We start from the raw sequence: 18,385 nt of genomic DNA, 5'->3' as shown, positions 1-18,385 counted from the left end.
TATTCTAGAACTGCATGTACTTCAATACGGAGGAGATGCTCAAGCATGCCTTCTTTTTTTTAAATTCTTTTTTAATGATTACATAAGCATATTTTCGCTTTTCAACCAAAAAACATACAAGGACAGAGTGTAACTACTTTTTTTTTAAAAAAAAAAATTTCACGATATATAATTATCCAGCCAACATGGAATAAGTTCCTTTTTTTATTTCTTGGGCCGCACACATGGAATATCAAAGAGATATGTATTAAATAAGTTCAGTTAAAATTTCTATTCTAAATTAGTCTAATCTAGAGGATGGAGAACTCGAATTTAGGTGCAAGGAGGTGGGTTCACTGTTATGGCCGTCTATGTTTACGGAAGTTTAGAAAGGGTTATATGCACATTTTCCCCTAGTTAAATTTTTTTTATATAACAAATAGTAGTGAGATGCCAACAGGGTCTAGCTCAATGAAAAATGGCATTAACTTGTAGACTAATGGTGTCAAGTTCGAACCCTCATGGCACCTTAGCAGATGTGTACGAGAAACCCCTCCTCCTTGTACTTGTATAAATAAATAAAAAGAGTAGGTGAGTGAGGTATAGCTGAGTCAATTGGTTGAGAATATTTGTGTAAACTCCCTCCCCCAATAGCTTGTACTAAAAAAAATTAGTAGTAGGGTTTTCTTAATAGAACTAATTAATTTCTTAGACCCATTAATTGTTACTTCTTACTTCACCAAAATATTCTCTAAATTAATTTTCAAACAATATCTATTTATATTTTTCATTTGGAAAGAATAAAAGCTTTTGTAGCACATTGAATGACCGACCCCATTGTAATTTGTAACGATGTGAGTAAGCAAACGTGTACACATAGCATTACTCATCTGGAAATGTTAATAAACCTAATATCTCATTCTTCTTTCTCAGCTTCTGCAACTCTAATGGCAATTCACCTACAAAAACACGACTTGACCAATTTATGTAACACAAGAAATTAATTTATATTTTTCCATTCAAACTTTTCTTTCTAAATTCTGATTTTCCTTGAATAAAAGGCCAAACCAAACCCATTTGGATTCTCCTTACTGCAAGCAAATTCAGTCCATGGGTGTCTTGCGTTCAACTTGTCAAAGTTTGGCAAAAAGCCATAAACAAATTAAAGCTTGCTGCAATGCGCGATTAGGTATCTTCATGCAAAAGGTCAAACTATATATTTCACATACACATGAAGATTTTTATTTTTTGGGTACTAGTTATCTCTTTAGCACTCAATATCTTTATTTCTAAGTGCATTTGCTTCCATTCTCTGTAACCAAACGCGGCAGCTCTTCATTGACATTATTCGTTGTGGTGGTGTGAAATTGAGGTTTAGCTTTAGCTTGTTTTGCTGAAGCACAAAAGCTGGAAAAGAAGCCTCTCTGTTCTCTCTACTCTTTGATTGAATTCACTTCCTTGATTATCAAGGTAGCTAATGTGACCCTTATGTTGTCTTTCTTTTCTTTTGGTCCACATACATACATGGTCTTTTTTTCTTCTTTTACTTGGTACATGTATTGAACTTCATGGGACAAAAATCAAATAAATTTTTTCTTGGAAATTGGGGTAGACAAATTTAATCTTATTACTTATTTTTTTAGTACAATCGATATTCTAAACTATAGGGGAGGGGGGTTTCTCACACGCACACAACCAAGATATTATAGGGGTTCGAACCTGAGACCTCTTGTCTATAAGTCAAGGCTCTTTTCCACTAAAATAGACCCTGTTGGCTTAATTTTATTAGTTAAAATATGGGGATTTGGCCAATTGGGTATCTTGAACTTCTGTTTAAAAAATGATTAAGGACTTTCCAAGGTTCAGAAATTGAGGGCCTTGATTGGTCTCTGGGGTCCATTGTGCAGTAAAAATATGAATGAGACAGAGAGAGAGGGAGTTTGGGGTTTACAATGCAGTGCCGAAAACGCAGGGGTAGCCCTTTTCTACGGCAGCAAAGCCGGCTTTTAAATGGTGTCTTAAGGGTGGAAATGTTAAGAGTTGTAGTGAAGGGAACGCATTCACTTAAGTTCTTTGTTATTAAAATCCCATCAGTTTTTTAATTTTTTGCGTACCATGTGACCTTTGATGCATTTTCCATGGGGGCTTCCCTTCCCCTACACTTTTGTTTTACCTTTTACTTGTATATATAATTCTATATTTATATATAACTACAAGAGCCCTCTGCTTGTCAACACAATTAGGACCAGCTCAATTCAAAGCCAAGGCCTCTCCTTCTTTTCGTTGTGAACTTGGACTCCTCATCTTGGTTGGTGGTGAAGTCCTAGTGTTGAAAATTCTGATAGAATACCAACCTCTACTTGTTTCATAGCTAGCGGTCTAAGAAGTTCATATTTGTTGTTTTTACTCATTTGGGTTGTGGTTTTTGGTAAGTGTCAAGCTTTGGTTGGTTTACAAGTTTGAGGTTTTTAGCTCAAGATCCAAGGTTGGCTGACTGATTATGAATGTGCTTGGTATTTTTTCTTGCAGGTGTTGGATTGATCTGGACTTGAATTCAAATGACGGGGCTAGCTCGAAACCAGAATGCGAGAAGCGGGGATTACTTGGAAGGAATGCTAAATGATTATGTTGGAGGGAAGGCCAAGTTGAAGGCTCATAAGAGTACTTCTGCTAGGCTTGTCACTGCTCTCACTTGTCTCCAATTTGCGTTTGCTGTTTATGCAACGTTCTTACTCTACTACATGAGTCCTTCGATCGATTTACGAACCAAACCAGATTTTGCATGGGCTACCAAGATTGCACAGCAGTGGAAACACTTCATAATCCCACCCCACATTCTTAATCACTACCAAGTATCCTCTTCTCTTGTTGGAGCCGAAATCCAACCGATCACACCCTCAGACGTTTGTGAGCAAGAAAAGATTGATTTCATGCAAAAGAAGTCCAATGATGCACAGATGATCAAGCTGAAGACAGAACTTTACAAAGAGGTATTGGACTTTCAGAGCAAGTCCATTGGTACAGAAACTCTTGCTCAGCTGATGGCAATGAAATCAAAGTGGGATTTGAAAGGTCCCAACAGACCAAAAGTCACTGTGATCTTAAACCACTTCAAGAGAAGAACACTGTGTGCTCAGCTTGACACCTTGCTTGAGCAGACCCTTCCTTTCCATCATGTTTGGGTACTTTCATTTGGGAGCCCAAATGAGCTCTCTTTGAAGAGGATTGTAGATAGCTATAATGATTCGAGGATAAGCTTCATAAGTTCAAGCTATGACTTCAAGTACTATGGAAGATTCCAAATGGCTTTACAAACCGAAGCCGATCTTGTGTATATTCTTGATGATGACATGATTCCTGGTAAGAAAATGCTGCAGATTTTGTCACATGTCGCTGGAACAGAGAAGTATAAGAACGCGGTTTTGGGCAGCATAGGGAGGATTTTGCCATTTAGGCAAAAGGACTTTACCTTTCCAAGCTACAGAAAGTTCAGGTCTAAGGAGGCAGGGCTTTATTTGCCTGACCCTGCTTATGACATCACGCTGGATAAAATTGTGCAGGTGGACTTTCTTTCCAGCTCTTGGTTCTTGTCTGCAGAGCTTGTTAAGACACTTTTCATTGAGACACCCTTCACCTTCTCAACTGGTGAGGATCTGCACCTCAGGTATGTCCAATTCAATTGAAACCCTTCTACAGTTTTGGTTATTTTTCATCTTGTTGAAGTTTTTACCTTTTTTTTTTTTTAAAATACAAGCGATAATCTATTTTAATCTAATCTAAACTACGGGAAGGGGGATTCGAACTCAGGTGCAGAGTGGGGAGCACATTCGCTTTAGCCAACTTGGCTAAGCCCATGTTGGCATTGAAGTTTTTACCTTGATATAGGCTATATTTTCACTAGAGAAAACAAAAGTTAAAACTCCCATGAACTTTACTAAAGTTATTGGCTTAACTAAAATATTAATATGTTTAACAAATCACATTAATTCAGGTATGCTTTAGAAAAAATTTATGGGGAACAAACTTGATCCTAGTGTAGATACTAGAGAGTTGAAGATCGAGTTTGTAACCAATTGGACTTTCAATTAAATTCTAATTCCGTACTTAAATTAGATTTCTTTTCTTGATGGGATGAATTGGTTGGTGTGAAGGAATTTCAACACTGTTGCACTAACATTGCAGTCAACTTGTCTGTCATGGATAAAAATATAATATCTTCCCTTTAATATGGCTATTTCTCTTGCCATGTTTCCACTAGTTTGATTTTCTGGATCCACTTGCTTCACGTTGTACATGTTCATTTTGCTTAATGAAGCAACAACTTCTGGGAAAGAGTCAGCCAAATTCCCTTTTCGAGATTCCCTATAGCATTATGGGATTATTATACTCAACTCCATTAGGGTGCTAGGAATTTAACAAATCAATGGAATATTGTATTAAGCTGCAGATCACATAGCCCCTCTAACAACTAGAATTTTAAATATTCCCTTGAAAAATAATGGATGTTAAATTCTGAGCTACCACATGAATAAAGAAATTATTTTATTTATTTATTTTGTGGTGAGAAGTAAGAATTTCGTTGCACAAGAATAAAGAAAATGGGTTGTTAGATTTTCATCCTGGGATAAGATTGGATTTTGATGAAACCCAATTGTTATCCTAAACTTTACTGTTTTCAAAATATTTGCTATGTATTATATATCATTTGAATAATTTTCTAATGGTTACCTTTCTTGACAAAAATGCAGCTATCAGCTACAAAAGTACAGAAATGCTGGCTCATTTGTTCTGCCAGTTGACCCAAAAGACAGGGAAACTTGGGGTGACAGTGAACATAGGCTTGCTTATGTGTCTGAAACCACTGTTATTTTCAAAGATATTGTTCAAGTCAGAGATGATCAATGGTGGAAAGCACTATCAGCTGGTTATATCACTCAGTGGGCTGCAATGTATCCTCAAAAAATTGATGCTCTCTTCTATGCTCATTCTGTTGATGAAGTTAAGGCACTTGCACCACTTCTTGAGAAATTCAGGTCTACTGTTGGAAAGAAAGCCTATATTGCTGTCTCCGGAGGCAATTACTGCGCTTGTGAAGATGCAGCAACTGCTCTAAAATGGCCTCAGTTGGTCTGCAAAGAGCGAAGGTTTAAGATATTCGATTTGGCTGTGGGGGCTCTTTCGGGAGTATCAAACTCGGAGGTGGTAGTGCTGCAAGGAGTGTATTCTAGCATGAAGGGTTTGATCAAAATTCACAACCCAAGTGTGGTGATCACAGTGGCTGACATTGACCCTAATGTGAAGAAAGCATTGAAAATGGCAACAGAGACTAATTTGAATGCTACAACATTGGTTCTTTTACCAAGGCCTTCAATTCCAAAGGTTCTTTGGATGGCTGATCTTAGAACAACAGCATTGCCAAGTAAGAATAGTAACTTTTCTGTTATTCATTTCCATTTTAATTTGGGCTATACAAACTTTTAATGCATACCATTCAACTTCTATTAGTTGATTGAAACTTTGCTTCAGAATATATCAGTAACATTTGGTACCCTTTCCTCCTTTTTTTAAAACTGCATTCTGATTATCTTTCATCTAACCAACCTATTTATCGAATGCAGATTGGAACCGAATGCGGATTTCCATCAACATCATCACCCAAAACCGAGTTCATTCACTTACAAGGCTTCTCAAGTCTCTCAGTGATGCCTATTATCTTGGGGATGAGGTACCTATCAGCTTTAACATGGACAGTAAAGTGGATGAGGCAACCGTTAGACTAGTAAGTTCATTCGAATGGCCTCATGGACCTAAAACCCTCAAAAGGAGAATCATCCAAGGAGGGCTTATTAGAGCTGTCAGTGAGAGTTGGTACCCTTCATCTGATGATGATTTTGGCCTGCTACTCGAGGACGATATCGAAGTCTCTCCTTACTACTATCTATGGATCAAATATGCCCTCTTAGCCTACCATTATGATCCACAAGTGTCTCTCCCTGAGCTATCCTCAATTTCTCTTTACACCCCTAGGCTGGTTGAAGTGGTGAAAGAAAGGCCTAAATGGAATCCAACTGAGTTTTTCAAGAAAATCCATCCAAATACACCTTATTTCCATCAGTTGCCCTGCAGTTGGGGTGCTGTCTTCTTCCCCAAGCAATGGAGAGAATTTTATGTCTACATGAACATGAGGTTCACTGAAGATGCCAAGAAAAACCCAGTTCAAATTCCCAAGTCTAGGACCAATGGTTGGCAAGCTTCATGGAAAAAGTTTCTAATAGACATGATGTACCTCAGAGGCTATGTGACTCTTTATCCCAATTTTCCAAACCAGGCAAGCTTTTCCACTAATCATATGGAGCCTGGGGCTCATATCAGTGCCAAGGACAATGTTGTGAAGCATGACAAGTCAGATTTTGAAGTGCCATTGTTGAAGGAAGACTTTAGAAACTTTTTGCCAGGTGGCAAATTTCCTCCAGCCTCAAGGTTGCCATCTTTGAACCTCTTCAACCAGCCACTCTCCCTTAAAGGCCTAAAGGCAGCTGGAGCCAAGTTGGGGCAGGATGTAATTGGATGCAATAATGCCACAGAGATAGTGATGGTTGATCATCAAACAGGTCTGCCATCAAGGTGTGCCAAATTTTAAATTGAATTGTTGTAATTTGTTATTCTTCATTTTTATACAAAAAACAAATGTTTCTGTAATTTCCTTCTTTCCTTTTTTTTTTTTCTTCTAACTTTTTGTGAGTGGGGTTGGTGTGAGAGCAAGTGCTGAATTAGGTGGTGAGGATAGAATTTTGGCAAGTAGAATTGGGATTATATTGCTGATGTTGTAATGCAGCCGAAGTGGCTTGTATAAAAAGCTTGTGAGTAACCAAAAGTGGTTAATGTGACTTTATAAGCAAAGGAAAAGATTGTTCAATGAATGTAAACTCTCTCTCTCAAATGGTTGACTGTCTTGTTTTTTTTTTTTTTTCTTTCATTTTTTTCTTTCATACAAGCAATATTAGGGTATAAAGGACTCAAACACAGAACTTCGGGTGCATGGACATTTTAATGTATCATATTTCCATTTCCAATTTTTTTATTTCTACTTATTTCATCTTCAGTCCCACTCTTTTGGGCTTCAGGCCTGAAGCAACAAGCCCATTCCACAAAGCAACCTTGACAAAACCCACTACCAATATGACAAAAAGAAACCCACTACCAACAGGTGGTGTACCCGGAATGTATCAAAATTTCTCCACCTACCAGCCAATACCCGTTTACAGTAAGACCAGCCTAATGAGGTAGGCACTTGCCTTGGGCTCGGTTTAAGCAAGGGTCCTTTAGAAAAGGCTCAATCTTTATTTATTTATTTTTTGCCAAACGGTAGAAGGCTCAATATTTAATTGAACTTTTTTGTAAAGTAAAAATATTTATTCCAAGGAACAATTTAATACAATTCTTTTGAATAAAAAGTTATAATATGTTATGTAATATTGCGGGTATAACTATAAGTGTATTTGCATTAGTATAAAATTAATTTTTATTTAAAACTTAAATTAAAAATAAAAACAACTATTTTATACATTGGTATATGATTTTTGGGGGGAAAAAAAATTACATTGGAGTGCCAATCCCATTTTTTAGCATCTTAAAGAAAAAAAAATCTCTAATGCATCTTCTTGTATTGGGATAAACATTTACTCTCTTTTTTCCCATCAAATATGTCACAAAAAACCATATTTGCCCGAAAATTTAAAAATTATCAAGTGTGCAATGTGGCATACTAACTTATTTTTACGAATTTCTTTAAATTATTACACACATGTTGAATGCAGAGTTTATATTTTTAAGTTTAATATTAATTATATAACGTGCTATAATTTGGGTGAATTGTCACATGTCAAGTGATGTTACATTGTTAATACACATACATGCCAGCCGTTTGGCATACCAAGCATTGAGTGTCTTTGCCAAATTTTGGTATTTTTACAATTTCTTTATCTGAGGTATTTTTATCATTTTTGTGTGTGGAAAATAGCATATTGACACAAAAGAACAAGTATACGACAGAGAAATGAAGGACGTCATGAGAGTTTGGCGTGTACACCTGAAATGCAAATGTTAAGTGTCGTACGTGGCGCGCATTTAAAAAAAGATGAGAAATAAAGGGCAGGTACGTTTATCAAAGCTCGAACCAAGAGCAAAGCGGGCAATTTGATCAGCATATACAAAACTGGAGCAAACCATTTTTCGTAACCAAAACCATAAAAATACCGAGTGTAGCCGCGAAGGTGTTTGTAGGCTGTAGCAGTACATTCTCTCTTTCTCTCTCCCATACGATCGGCGACGCGCGTAAGTTTCAAACCCTAGAACCTCTGCAATGCCATTACTGTCTTTGAATTTTGATTTCGAATTTTCTGTTTGTTGAACGAAGACAATGTGATTTTCATTTTTGTTCGTTTTCGTTCATTTCGGTTGGTTTCAATACTTTCGTATGCTGCAATTCAATTTGATTGCTTAATCGAACGTTGGGATCATTGGAAATTTTGATCTTTTCTTATGTTGATGAAGAATGCGAATGTGATATGAGGAAGGAGCAGGGGATGAATGGTGAAATTGATTTGTGATTTTGTGTTGATTTAGGAGTCAATTTCGGGGCTTGTTAGTTTGATAAAAGATTGTGACATTGAAGAATGCAATATTGGCTGAAGAAGTTGCTGAACCAATCGAGTATTTTCGGGGAGTGTGAGTTTTTGAGTTGAGTCTCAGAGACAACACCAATATGGTCACTGTACATCGTAGGTGCGTATTAATAAACTGACGCAGAATGCCAGATGCTTCCTAAAAATTGTTATTTTTACACTCTGTTCCTCATCAGTTTTTTTCTTTGAACTTTATTTATTTATTTTAATTTTCAGTGGGGTTGGTAAAAAATCAAATGACAGTGCCAGGCTAATTTTCACTACGACATTGGGAGCTGTCTTTGGATTTTTCATTGGCGTATCATTACCGGCAGTTTCTCTAACCAAGGTATATTGGCCTTCATCAGTATGTGTTTAAAATGAATTGGACGTGCATATGTATTTTATTTGTTTTAAACTCCACAGATTAGGTTTCCGTCAAGCATTATAACATCTCTTGATGTAGCCTTCACCGAATTACGAAGACCTAATCCTCCTCCAAACAGAAGTCTTGAAGATGAAGGATCAGAGGGTGTCCCTAAGGTGCCTATTGTGCTCACTCTTAATATATGCGTTTATTGTTGATTTTTCATACTGTTTGTTGTAGAAGATAGTGATAATTGTAGGAACTCAATATTAATATTGGTGACCGAATGTGTTGTTTTGCACAATACTTTTTATAATCTTACCAAAGGACACTATGCCAATAGTTAACTAAAATTCCTCTAATAAATAGTTCCCAAACTTGTTAGACCTATATAGCATATGTTCATCAATGCATTTTCATATGTGTAAAAGTTGTCTGACCAAATAAATTTCGTCTGATTTTCTTTGTTGAACTTTATGATTCAGATAATTACAGGCATTGAATTCGGCTATTAGATGACTGATTTTGGGTTATGAAAATCCTTTCTTAAAAAATTAGTTAAGTGAAAAATCATACTTGTTGATCCTTGTTCATCTATCATGTTTATTGTCATCACACCACAAAAAGGAACTATTATAGCCTTCTCTTTCCTAGAGGTTTGTCCTTGGTGGAAATTATTCCGATTGATATTGTTGCATGTTGCTGAATTTAGTGTAGTTGGGGTTCTCGATTTTTATTGTTATAAAATTTTGTTCCTAGTGCTAGTGTTGCTGCCATAATTCATGTCCATCGCATTAAGTAATAGAGCTTCATATTATTTCGTTAATTTTCTCACAGATATATGTTCCAACAAACCCTCGTGGTGCAGAAACACTACCTCCTGGAATTATTGTTCCACAATCTGATCTTTATCTGCGTAGATTATGGGGTGAACCCAGTGCGGTATGATATTTAATGGTTATATTCAAAATAGCAGTGTTGCACATATTTTAATTTTCAAAATAATTTTATTTATTTTTATGAAGTAGCCACATGTCTGAATGAATTAGGATTCATGGGTTTTGCTTTTGAGTGGAAAGGAGGAAGTCAGGAGATAGTATTGGAAGGGAAGATTAGTTGGGCGAATTAGTCAAATTTCGGATGCATAAATTGTCCGTATGTGTCTATATCAGTGTGTAACCTTGGAGTAGTTTTCCAACTAGTAGTAGTCCTACACTTACTCTCCAGCTTGGGGACCGTTATTGATTTTGCATGTTGCTTATTTATCTGTCTGTGAAAATGCTTGTAATAACGATTTTGAATTCTGCAGGATCTGAAAACAACGCCTAAGTACTTGGTATCATTTACAGTTGGTATTAATCAGAAAAAAAATATTGATGCAGCAGTAAAAAAGGTTTTAAAAAATGTGCCATTCCTATTTTCTTTTTCTTTTTCATTTATTGATTTGATTTCAAGAGTACTGATGTTCATTCATTCTTACATTTTGGTAGTTCTCTGAGAACTTCACAATCTTGCTTTTTCACTATGATGGTCGGACTAGTGAATGGGATGAGTTTGAGTGGTCAAAGAGGGCAATTCATGTTAGTGTGAAGAGACAAGCAAAATGGTAAGTTTTAATGGTGTTTTTCATGGTTTAAAGTTCTCATTTGTGTAACTGTTTTCAATCCGAAATCATTTTAAACTAGTTGCAGTCAGTTTTAATTTCTTTACAGAATCGAGCTTTTGCAGCCTTTTGTCATGTATATACTTTTCAATGTTTGCAGGTGGTATGCAAAAAGGTTTTTGCATCCTGATATCGTAGCAGCTTATGAATATATTTTCATTTGGGATGAAGATTTGGGAGTTGAGCACTTCGATGGAGAGAAGTAAGTTTCTCTTTCATCAAACATGGTTTTTTTTTTTTTTTGGTTCACCCATCAATCATGGTTTCTAGTCTTGATTTTACCATTCATGTTTTTTACTCATTTCCTTTTATCTTATTCTCCAATTGATGCTCTGTGTGATTTACCAGGTATATTCAGTTGGTCAAGAAATATGGTTTGGAGATCTCTCAACCTGGTCTTGAGCCCAATAATGGACTGACATGGGAGATGACAAAGAGGAGAGGTGACAGAGAAGCTCACAAGTACTCTCTCTCCTCTCTTACTCAACACCCCTTTCCCCTTATACACTGACTCAAATCATCATGCAGCTATAAAATGTGCCATGTGTTGAAAATTAATTTCAGCATTTCTTTATGTCTGGGTTGATAAACAGGGATACAGAAGAAAAACCAGGCTGGTGTAGTGACCCACATCTCCCTCCATGTGCTGCGTATGCTCTCTCTCTCTCTCTCTCTCTCTCTCTCTCTCTCTCTCTCATGTACCATGAACAGCCACGTGCATGCACATGTTTGTTGTGTTCATGCATGTATCCATGTTTGTGTGAGCTCGCGTGCTCTAAAATAATGTGGATATGCCTTGCCTGGTACTCTAGTGCTTATCTTGACAATGTGCCCATTTATACGCTATGCTATTTACTGTTTCTACATTTTATTCAAATTTTTGGGTGCTTCAAGCAAAAAATTTAGGAAATTATCAATTTTGTAAATATGAGCTTTATTCAGTTGAAGTGTTTATTAAGTTAGTTGGAGGTTAAGCTTTGTTAATAAGGTTATACTTACATATTTTGCATGATTAAATAAACAACTTTATTTTCTTTTATAGTTCTGGTCTCAAAATTTAGTCAGAATGATTCTAAGTCTAACAGTTAACATTTCCATCTGAACATCGTTCAGATTTGTGGAAATAATGGCCCCTGTTTTTTCTCGGGAAGCTTGGCGGTGTGCATGGCATTTGATTCAGGTATGGTGTATTGTTAATTTCCGGCTGGGTTATTCGTACATAATGACGATGTACAACAAGATCTTTTCAAATTTCACAATCTTCTCTTTTGAAGGGATTTTATGTTCTTTTTCTTTGTTAACTTCCCTTTAATCGATAATAAAATGTTTTGTTTGTGCTTGTAGAATGATTTAGTGCATGGATGGGGATTGGATTTTGCTCTCAGAAGATGTGTAGAGGTAGGCAGTCTTTGCATTTTATTGTTCCTCTTCGTATTTTTTAGGATTTCCTTACCTGGTTGGTTATGTTTCAATTAATCAATTTTAAAGGCATGGTGAAATACACAGTTTCATTTCATGTCATTGTTGATTGGTTACTGCTACCCTCCATTTCGTTACCTGCAAAATACTTTTTAATACAAAAACATATTTTTACAACTTTGTTTAGAGATACTATTCTAACTGTTGTCTGAAAGTTCACTTCGTGATACTATTGTTTCTTTTGTCTGAAAGTTCAAAGCTTAATTTTCATATAGTGTCTGCAGAGGGTTTCCTTGAAACAAAAGAAACAATGTATTGAATCAATGCAGGCAATGATTGTTGATTTGTTGTTGGGCATGTGTCAACACCAAGGAACTTGTAAATAAGTGCCAACCCAATTCCATTCCTTATGATAAATAGCTCAATGCTTAAAATACAAGTATGAAATGTTAAACAAAATTATGCCTTACCTATTTCTTTGATAGATTATTTATGAGCTACGCTGTCAATGTGAGTGCCTGTCATTTATGAACATCATATTAACATGTTTATTAGATGGCATAGTCTGATCTGTTCATTAGTGTAGCCTTATCGATTTTTGGAATGCAATTCATCTGGAGTAGTAAAGTAGGCATGTGTTAGCTTGTACTATTAATTGAAGCGTTGCAATTGCTAGATGAGCTATGCCTTTCTACTCTGAGAAAACCTTAAGACTTTTGTTTTCCTTTTGTTTTTTGTTTTTGTTTTTTTGTCTCACCAGCCTGCACATGAAAAGATTGGCGTAGTTGATTCACAGTGGATTGTTCACCAAGTAATTCCTTCTCTTGGGAGCCAGGTGAGTGATCATTGGTATCTGTTCTAGAGAGATAGCCCATGTATGCATACACACATTTACGAGCATATCGTATGTAGACAATGACAAAAAGAAATCATACATAGAATAGGCAGGGTATAGTAAAACTTAAGAAAGTGGTACGTCTTGCTTTGGTTAGGTTTAAAAAATTATGTGAAAAGATTGATATCTGGTAATTTTTAATTTTATGTAGGGATAGATATAGGTGGAATGGCGCAGCATATTAGTAAGGACCAAGACCCTGCTTTTATTTTTTTTTTATTTTTTTGGGCAGAACAGGACCATGCTTTTTATGCGATGGTGTTATCAATTTGTTTGGCGTGAGGTTGTTATCAACTAGTTTTCTACTTTTAAGTTGGTAAAAAGCCAATGGATGTCTCTACCTTGCATGGGGTGCTCATATCATCTTGTAGCTACTTTTCTTATGTTTAACACTTTGTCTTATTTCTCTAATGAAAACCTGTTAATCTTGATCATTCTTAAATCATCATCAATTTTCAGGGAGATCCTGAGGATGGAAAAGCTCCATGGGAAGGGGTACGTGACATGGTATATTAAGTTCTTATCATACATTCTACACTTCTTCTTAGCTATGTTCTAGATTATTGAAATGGATGTTTTTATCGTTATGGTAGACTTATAACCCATGATTTCAACCGCTTTTTTCAATGCATTTACTGGTTTACTAGTTTAACCTTTTCATACTTCTGAGTCAAAATTCTTCATTCGTAATTGTTGGGGAAAACTATTTCCATTTGACTGTTTTAATTTCTTTCCTGGTTTTCCTCATGCAGGTAAGAACAAGGTGCAAAAATGAGTGGGCTGAATTCCAGGCTCGCCTCCTTGGCGCAGACCAGGCATACCTTTCTCAGAGAGGAAGGGGGTAAATACAACTTTATCCCCTTAAACAAAAGCCTCCACCTCCACCCACACCCATCCCCTTTTCTCATTTTGTACATGTTTTTACTTGGCGAGAAAGGGGGTGGGGTGTGTCGAAGAAGAGTCCAATTCCGACTGTAATATTTTCTCCCTTTGCTGAGCCGAATTCTATGTATCTTACACGTTGTTAGTTTTGTAAGAGGAGAGAAATTTACCCTGCCTGAGGTAGAGTTTGTTCAGTATCAACCTTGTGCGTTTCATAGAGGGAATTGTGGTCTGCAAAGGCCAATTTTGTATGGATTTTGGAAGTAAGCTATTTATATACAATACAGCACATCGATCAATGCCAACATTTTCAATATCGCTCGTTGCTTTTGCTTCTCAGGTCTCTCAGAGTCCTCTGTTTGAATCAAAATCGATTTTGAGTCTCTCAGAGTCCTCTGTTTGAATCAAAATCAATTTTGAGTTTATTCATCGGTACGAAAGAGTCGGTACATTGATGAACTTGCGTCCAGACACTAACTAGGAAGAACAAACAATCAAAGACACATTACATGAACTCCTATGGTTTATCGAATTTTCTTTTTCTCCTGATAGGATTTCCATTCTCCTCAACATCTTTTTTGTAATAGTTAAATTCAAATTTCTTGGCTGTTGCACCAAAGTACTTGTAATGGTTTTTTTTATTTTTTTTATTTTTAATACAAGCGATAGTCTAAACTATAAGGGAAAGAGGGTTTCTCACACACACTACAAGGGTGTTATGTGAATTCGAACATGAGACCATTGATCTACAAATCAATACCCTTTCTCCTGATTAGACCCGTTTGTAGTAATGTTTTAAGAGTGAAAATAATGTGCTTACTAAAAAGGTTTCTAGAATATAGAAACTGATGCTAAACAAACTGAAAATAATCAAATCAAAATAAAAATAAATTAAAAAAATGAAGTTAATATAAATCACTAAACTGAAAAATATTAACACTATAAATTAGCGAATTTTTTTATTTTTGGGTTTAGTAAGTTGTACAAACTCTATCGAACTAATCACAAGTCTAGTTAAGACCAACAAAGGAAGAAGAAAAGAGTCAGTGTATTATAGCTAAGTTCGTTGAGCTCTTCTACCTCTATTCATGTGGACGGAGTTTCGAAACCCACCTAATGAATATTTGTGTAAAGCCTCCCTTCCCAAATTGCTTATACTAAAATAAAATAAAAATAAAAATCTAACCGGGCAGCCAATAGGTTGTGTACCCGCCAAAACGACATTGAATGAAGTCCATGCTGTCGTGCCCTTCCTTGTCCAAAAATGAAAAACTCAAAGGAAGACAAAGAGACGCAAATGCGTGAACGAGATGAGACTCTCTCTCTCTCTCTCTCTCTCTCTCTCTAACTCTAACGCAGGGATCTTCTTTTCTCATTCTGAGAGGAACCAAAAATGAGCGCGATCGATCTAAACCCCTACGGCGACGGTGCATTGTGCTCGTCTTTACGCTCGCGGTGTCGACGACGAAATCGAAGCGGCTCTTCAGGTTCCTAGTCTTCCTTTCCTCAGTCGTTTCGTTTGTTAATTGTGTTTGGTTGCAGACAAAATTTTACAAAGAAAGACAGGGAAAACGAAGGTTGAGTGTAATGTGATGAAATATACAGAAAGTCGAGAAGGCTTTGACGGAGAGTAGTTGGGCTACAGAGTTACAACGAATGTGGAGATTAAGGCTCGATTTGTGGAGGAAGTTCCTAAGCTGCCCAAATTGGCTCAGAAAAAAGGTGAACTCAAATCTATGTTTTTAAATTTTAAATTTCATATTTGTTTTTTCAATTGTTGTGTTTAAATTGAAATTTTATGAAAGATGCTTGATTAGATATGATTTGGTGAGTCACATTCAATTCTGCCAGTGATGAGATTGTGTGTAGATATTAAGTGTGATAATATCTCCAAATTGATGCCATATTCTTATAACAATGATTCTGAAACAAGAGCGCTTCTTGTAATGGAACAAAACAATCTTCATCAATGAAATAGGCTTACTGTAGCAAAATCTAGCAGGAACAAGACTAGGAAGTTGAGGTTGGGGATTTTATTTTATTTTTTCCAAGATAGGACACAGAGGAAGCTAATTGGAGACAATTTGATTCTAAAACGATTGGCATAAGAATTGGGACTCTGAAAATCCTTGCAGATAAAGGAACCCAAATTTGGGCGTGGAATAGCATCAGTTTCTTTAACCCTAATGACCTGGACTGTGTTGATTCTCAGGCTTGATATTGGAGTCATTTCTTTTCTCAAAATTTACAATCTCTGAAAAAATACAAATTTCTGAGAAGGGCTTCATGTCATCTGCTTTTTGTTAATTCCTTCTACCATACACCATTTCATTTTTAATGCTTATATTTGACCGTCAAACAACCTTTTAACATGTTACCCTGCTTCAAAACTTTACTTGCCACCTTATCATGTTTCCACTGCACAGTTGGTAGCTGATGTGAATTTTGCTCCGATAACAGAAATTGAGTCATACTTGGGTCAATTGTTGATCACTAATTTATAGATACTTGATTCATACTTTTCGATCACTAATTTATATCAAGAGCTGAAATGGCTGTCAGGGGCAAGATACTAAATGTACATACCTAGACTTATATCTTCAAACCTAGATTTGTTGATTTCTATCAACTCTATTATGTCTTAAGACATTGTGTAGATTCAATTTGTTTTGCATCCTGTCTAAAGTTGACAAACTCCACACTTATAACACTAAGCTGTTTGCTTATAGTTTCAATGCCGCACAATAGCAGGTTACAGGGCTGTCAAAAGAAGAACTAGAAACGCGTAATGACTTCGTTCTTTTCCTGCCTGAGAGGATTCAAGAAATACCATATGGAACAAAAAGTGCAGCCAGAAAATCTGGGGGATGGGGAACTTCAACTTCTTATAAGATAAATGTGTCGTATGTTGGAAATTAATTTCAGCATTTCCTTATGTGTCTGGAATGATAAACAAGGATACAGAACAAATACCAGGCTGGTGTAATGACCCACATCTGACTCCTTGTGCCGCGTATGCTCTCTCTCTCTCTCTCTCTCTCTCTCTCATGTGCCTTTCTAAGCATGCACTTGTGTTCACATCCATGCTGGGTGTGTGCATGCATATAGTATGTGTGAATTCGCCTGCTCTAAAACAATGTGTGTATAGCTTGTCCAGTGCACTCTGGACAATGTGCCCATTTATGCACAATGCTATTTATGGTTTGTTTCTTTACTTTAATTGTTCTATTCTTTGGGTGCTTCTTGCTAAAATTTTATGAAAATGGTCAATTTTGTAAATATGAGGTTTATTCTGTTGAAAAGTTTACTAAGTTTGGACGTTATACGTACTTGAAAGTTTTGCAAGATTAGAAAGCAACGTTAGCTTGAAGGAAGATTCAATAGCTGGAAGGAGATGATATTTGTTCTTTCTCTTAGTTTTTGGTCTCAAATTGTAGTCATAATGATTCTAACAGTTAAAACTTCCATCTGACTATTGTTCAGATTTATGGAAATGATGACCCTTGTCCTTTCTGGGGAAACTTGGCGTTGCAGGGCATATGATTCAGGTATGGTCTATCTTTAGAATTCATACTAATCACTTACAAACAAGATCTTTCTGAATCACACAATCTTCTCCTCTAAAGGATTTTTATTTATTTTTTCTTCTTTGACTTCCTTGAAATTGATAATGAAATGCTTTGTTGTATGCTTGTAGAATGATTTAGTGCATGGATGGGGATTGGATTTTTCTCTCAGAAGATCTATAGAGGTTAGCATTTTTTTCATTTTGTTGTTTGTTCCTCTTCTTCGTATTTTCTTTTCCAGGATTTTTGCTGCTATGATATTTGCCTTGAATGGTTGTTTATGTTTCAATTGCTCACTTTCAGACCTGCACTAGAAGATGCTTGTTAGCACAATAGTAAAGACGTTGTTTAGTGGTACTCTTGTTACTTATGAATAAAAGTTAAAAGCTTAAGTTTCATTTAATGTCTGCAGAGGACTTCCTTGACTGGAAAGAAATGAAGTATCAAGTATCAAGATTAAGTTGGACTTGCTTGGACCGTATGCATCAACAGGAAGGAATTTGAATATAAGTGCCAACTCAATTCCAGTCTAAATATTAAGCAACAGAATCATGTCTAATTTTTGGAATGCAATCCTCTAGAATGGTAAATTAGGCATGCTAGCCTGTACTATTCACCGAAGTGTTGCAACTGCTAGATGCTCTAAGAATCTTGTTTTGTCTGTTCTTTTTATTTTTCTCTCACCAGCCCACACATGAAAAATTGGCGTGGTTGATTCACAGATGATTGTTCATCAAGTAATTCATTCTGTTGGGAGCCAGGTGAGTCATTATTGTTATCTGTTACACCCATTATATGCAGATTGTACATAAACATGTGCCTATCCTGTGAAGGGTCTAGTAAAACTTAAGCAAGGGGTACTTCTTGCCTTAGTTTTAGAATATTATATGAAACGTGAATGAAATGCTTTATTGAATGCTTGTAGAATGATTTGGTACATGAATGGGGATT

The 18,385-nt window shown here is 36.2% G+C and overlaps 2 protein-coding genes across 5 annotated transcripts; both read left to right on the top strand.

The window, feature by feature from the left end:
* Positions 1–1,251: 1,251 nt before the first annotated feature.
* LOC117631971 lies at positions 1,252–6,919 on the top strand. The gene is made up of 4 exons (XM_034365326.1): positions 1,252–1,449; positions 2,509–3,643; positions 4,728–5,398; positions 5,598–6,919. Exons 2-4 carry the CDS (start codon positions 2,538–2,540, stop codon positions 6,617–6,619), a joined length of 2,799 nt encoding a protein of 932 aa, XP_034221217.1. The 5' UTR covers positions 1,252–1,449; positions 2,509–2,537; the 3' UTR covers positions 6,620–6,919.
* Positions 6,920–8,162: 1,243 nt separating this feature from the next.
* On the top strand, positions 8,163–14,182 carry LOC117632777. Of its 4 annotated transcripts, none has more exons than XM_034366348.1 (15): positions 8,163–8,313; positions 8,605–8,763; positions 8,907–8,991; positions 9,069–9,185; positions 9,847–9,951; positions 10,319–10,402; positions 10,500–10,615; positions 10,773–10,874; positions 11,021–11,134; positions 11,266–11,322; positions 11,786–11,852; positions 12,017–12,070; positions 12,852–12,926; positions 13,446–13,493; positions 13,739–14,182. In XM_034366348.1, exons 2-15 carry the CDS (start codon positions 8,744–8,746, stop codon positions 13,829–13,831), a joined length of 1,137 nt encoding a protein of 378 aa, XP_034222239.1. In that variant the 5' UTR covers positions 8,163–8,313; positions 8,605–8,743; the 3' UTR covers positions 13,832–14,182. The 4 variants fall into 4 exon arrangements, with proteins under 4 accessions (XP_034222239.1, XP_034222238.1, XP_034222236.1 ...); XM_034366347.1 differs by having other exon boundaries at positions 8,880–8,991; positions 13,446–13,481; XM_034366345.1 differs by having other exon boundaries at positions 8,880–8,991.
* The last annotated feature ends 4,203 nt before the right edge of the window (positions 14,183–18,385 follow it).

Source organism: Prunus dulcis, chromosome 6 (genome assembly GCF_902201215.1).
Source record: "Prunus dulcis chromosome 6, ALMONDv2, whole genome shotgun sequence".
NCBI classification, from domain to species: domain Eukaryota; kingdom Viridiplantae; phylum Streptophyta; class Magnoliopsida; order Rosales; family Rosaceae; genus Prunus; species Prunus dulcis.
This window is presented reverse-complemented; position numbering and strand designations above follow the sequence as displayed.

Excerpts from the sequence above, each read along its gene's own strand:
- LOC117632777 (XM_034366345.1), top strand. The coding sequence starts at position 8,744 with ATGGTCACTGTACATCGTAG. Across the intron at positions 8,764-8,879 it reads ATGGTCACTGTACATCGTAG|TGGGGTTGGTAAAAAATCAA; the intron begins GTGCGTATTAAT and ends TTTAATTTTCAG. Across the intron at positions 10,875-11,020 it reads GAGCACTTCGATGGAGAGAA|GTATATTCAGTTGGTCAAGA; the intron begins GTAAGTTTCTCT and ends GTGATTTACCAG.
- LOC117631971 (XM_034365326.1), top strand. The coding sequence starts at position 2,538 with ATGACGGGGCTAGCTCGAAACCAGAATGCGAGAAGCGGGGATTACTTG. Across the intron at positions 3,644-4,727 it reads GGTGAGGATCTGCACCTCAG|CTATCAGCTACAAAAGTACA; the intron begins GTATGTCCAATT and ends ACAAAAATGCAG. Across the intron at positions 5,399-5,597 it reads TAGAACAACAGCATTGCCAA|ATTGGAACCGAATGCGGATT; the intron begins GTAAGAATAGTA and ends TATCGAATGCAG.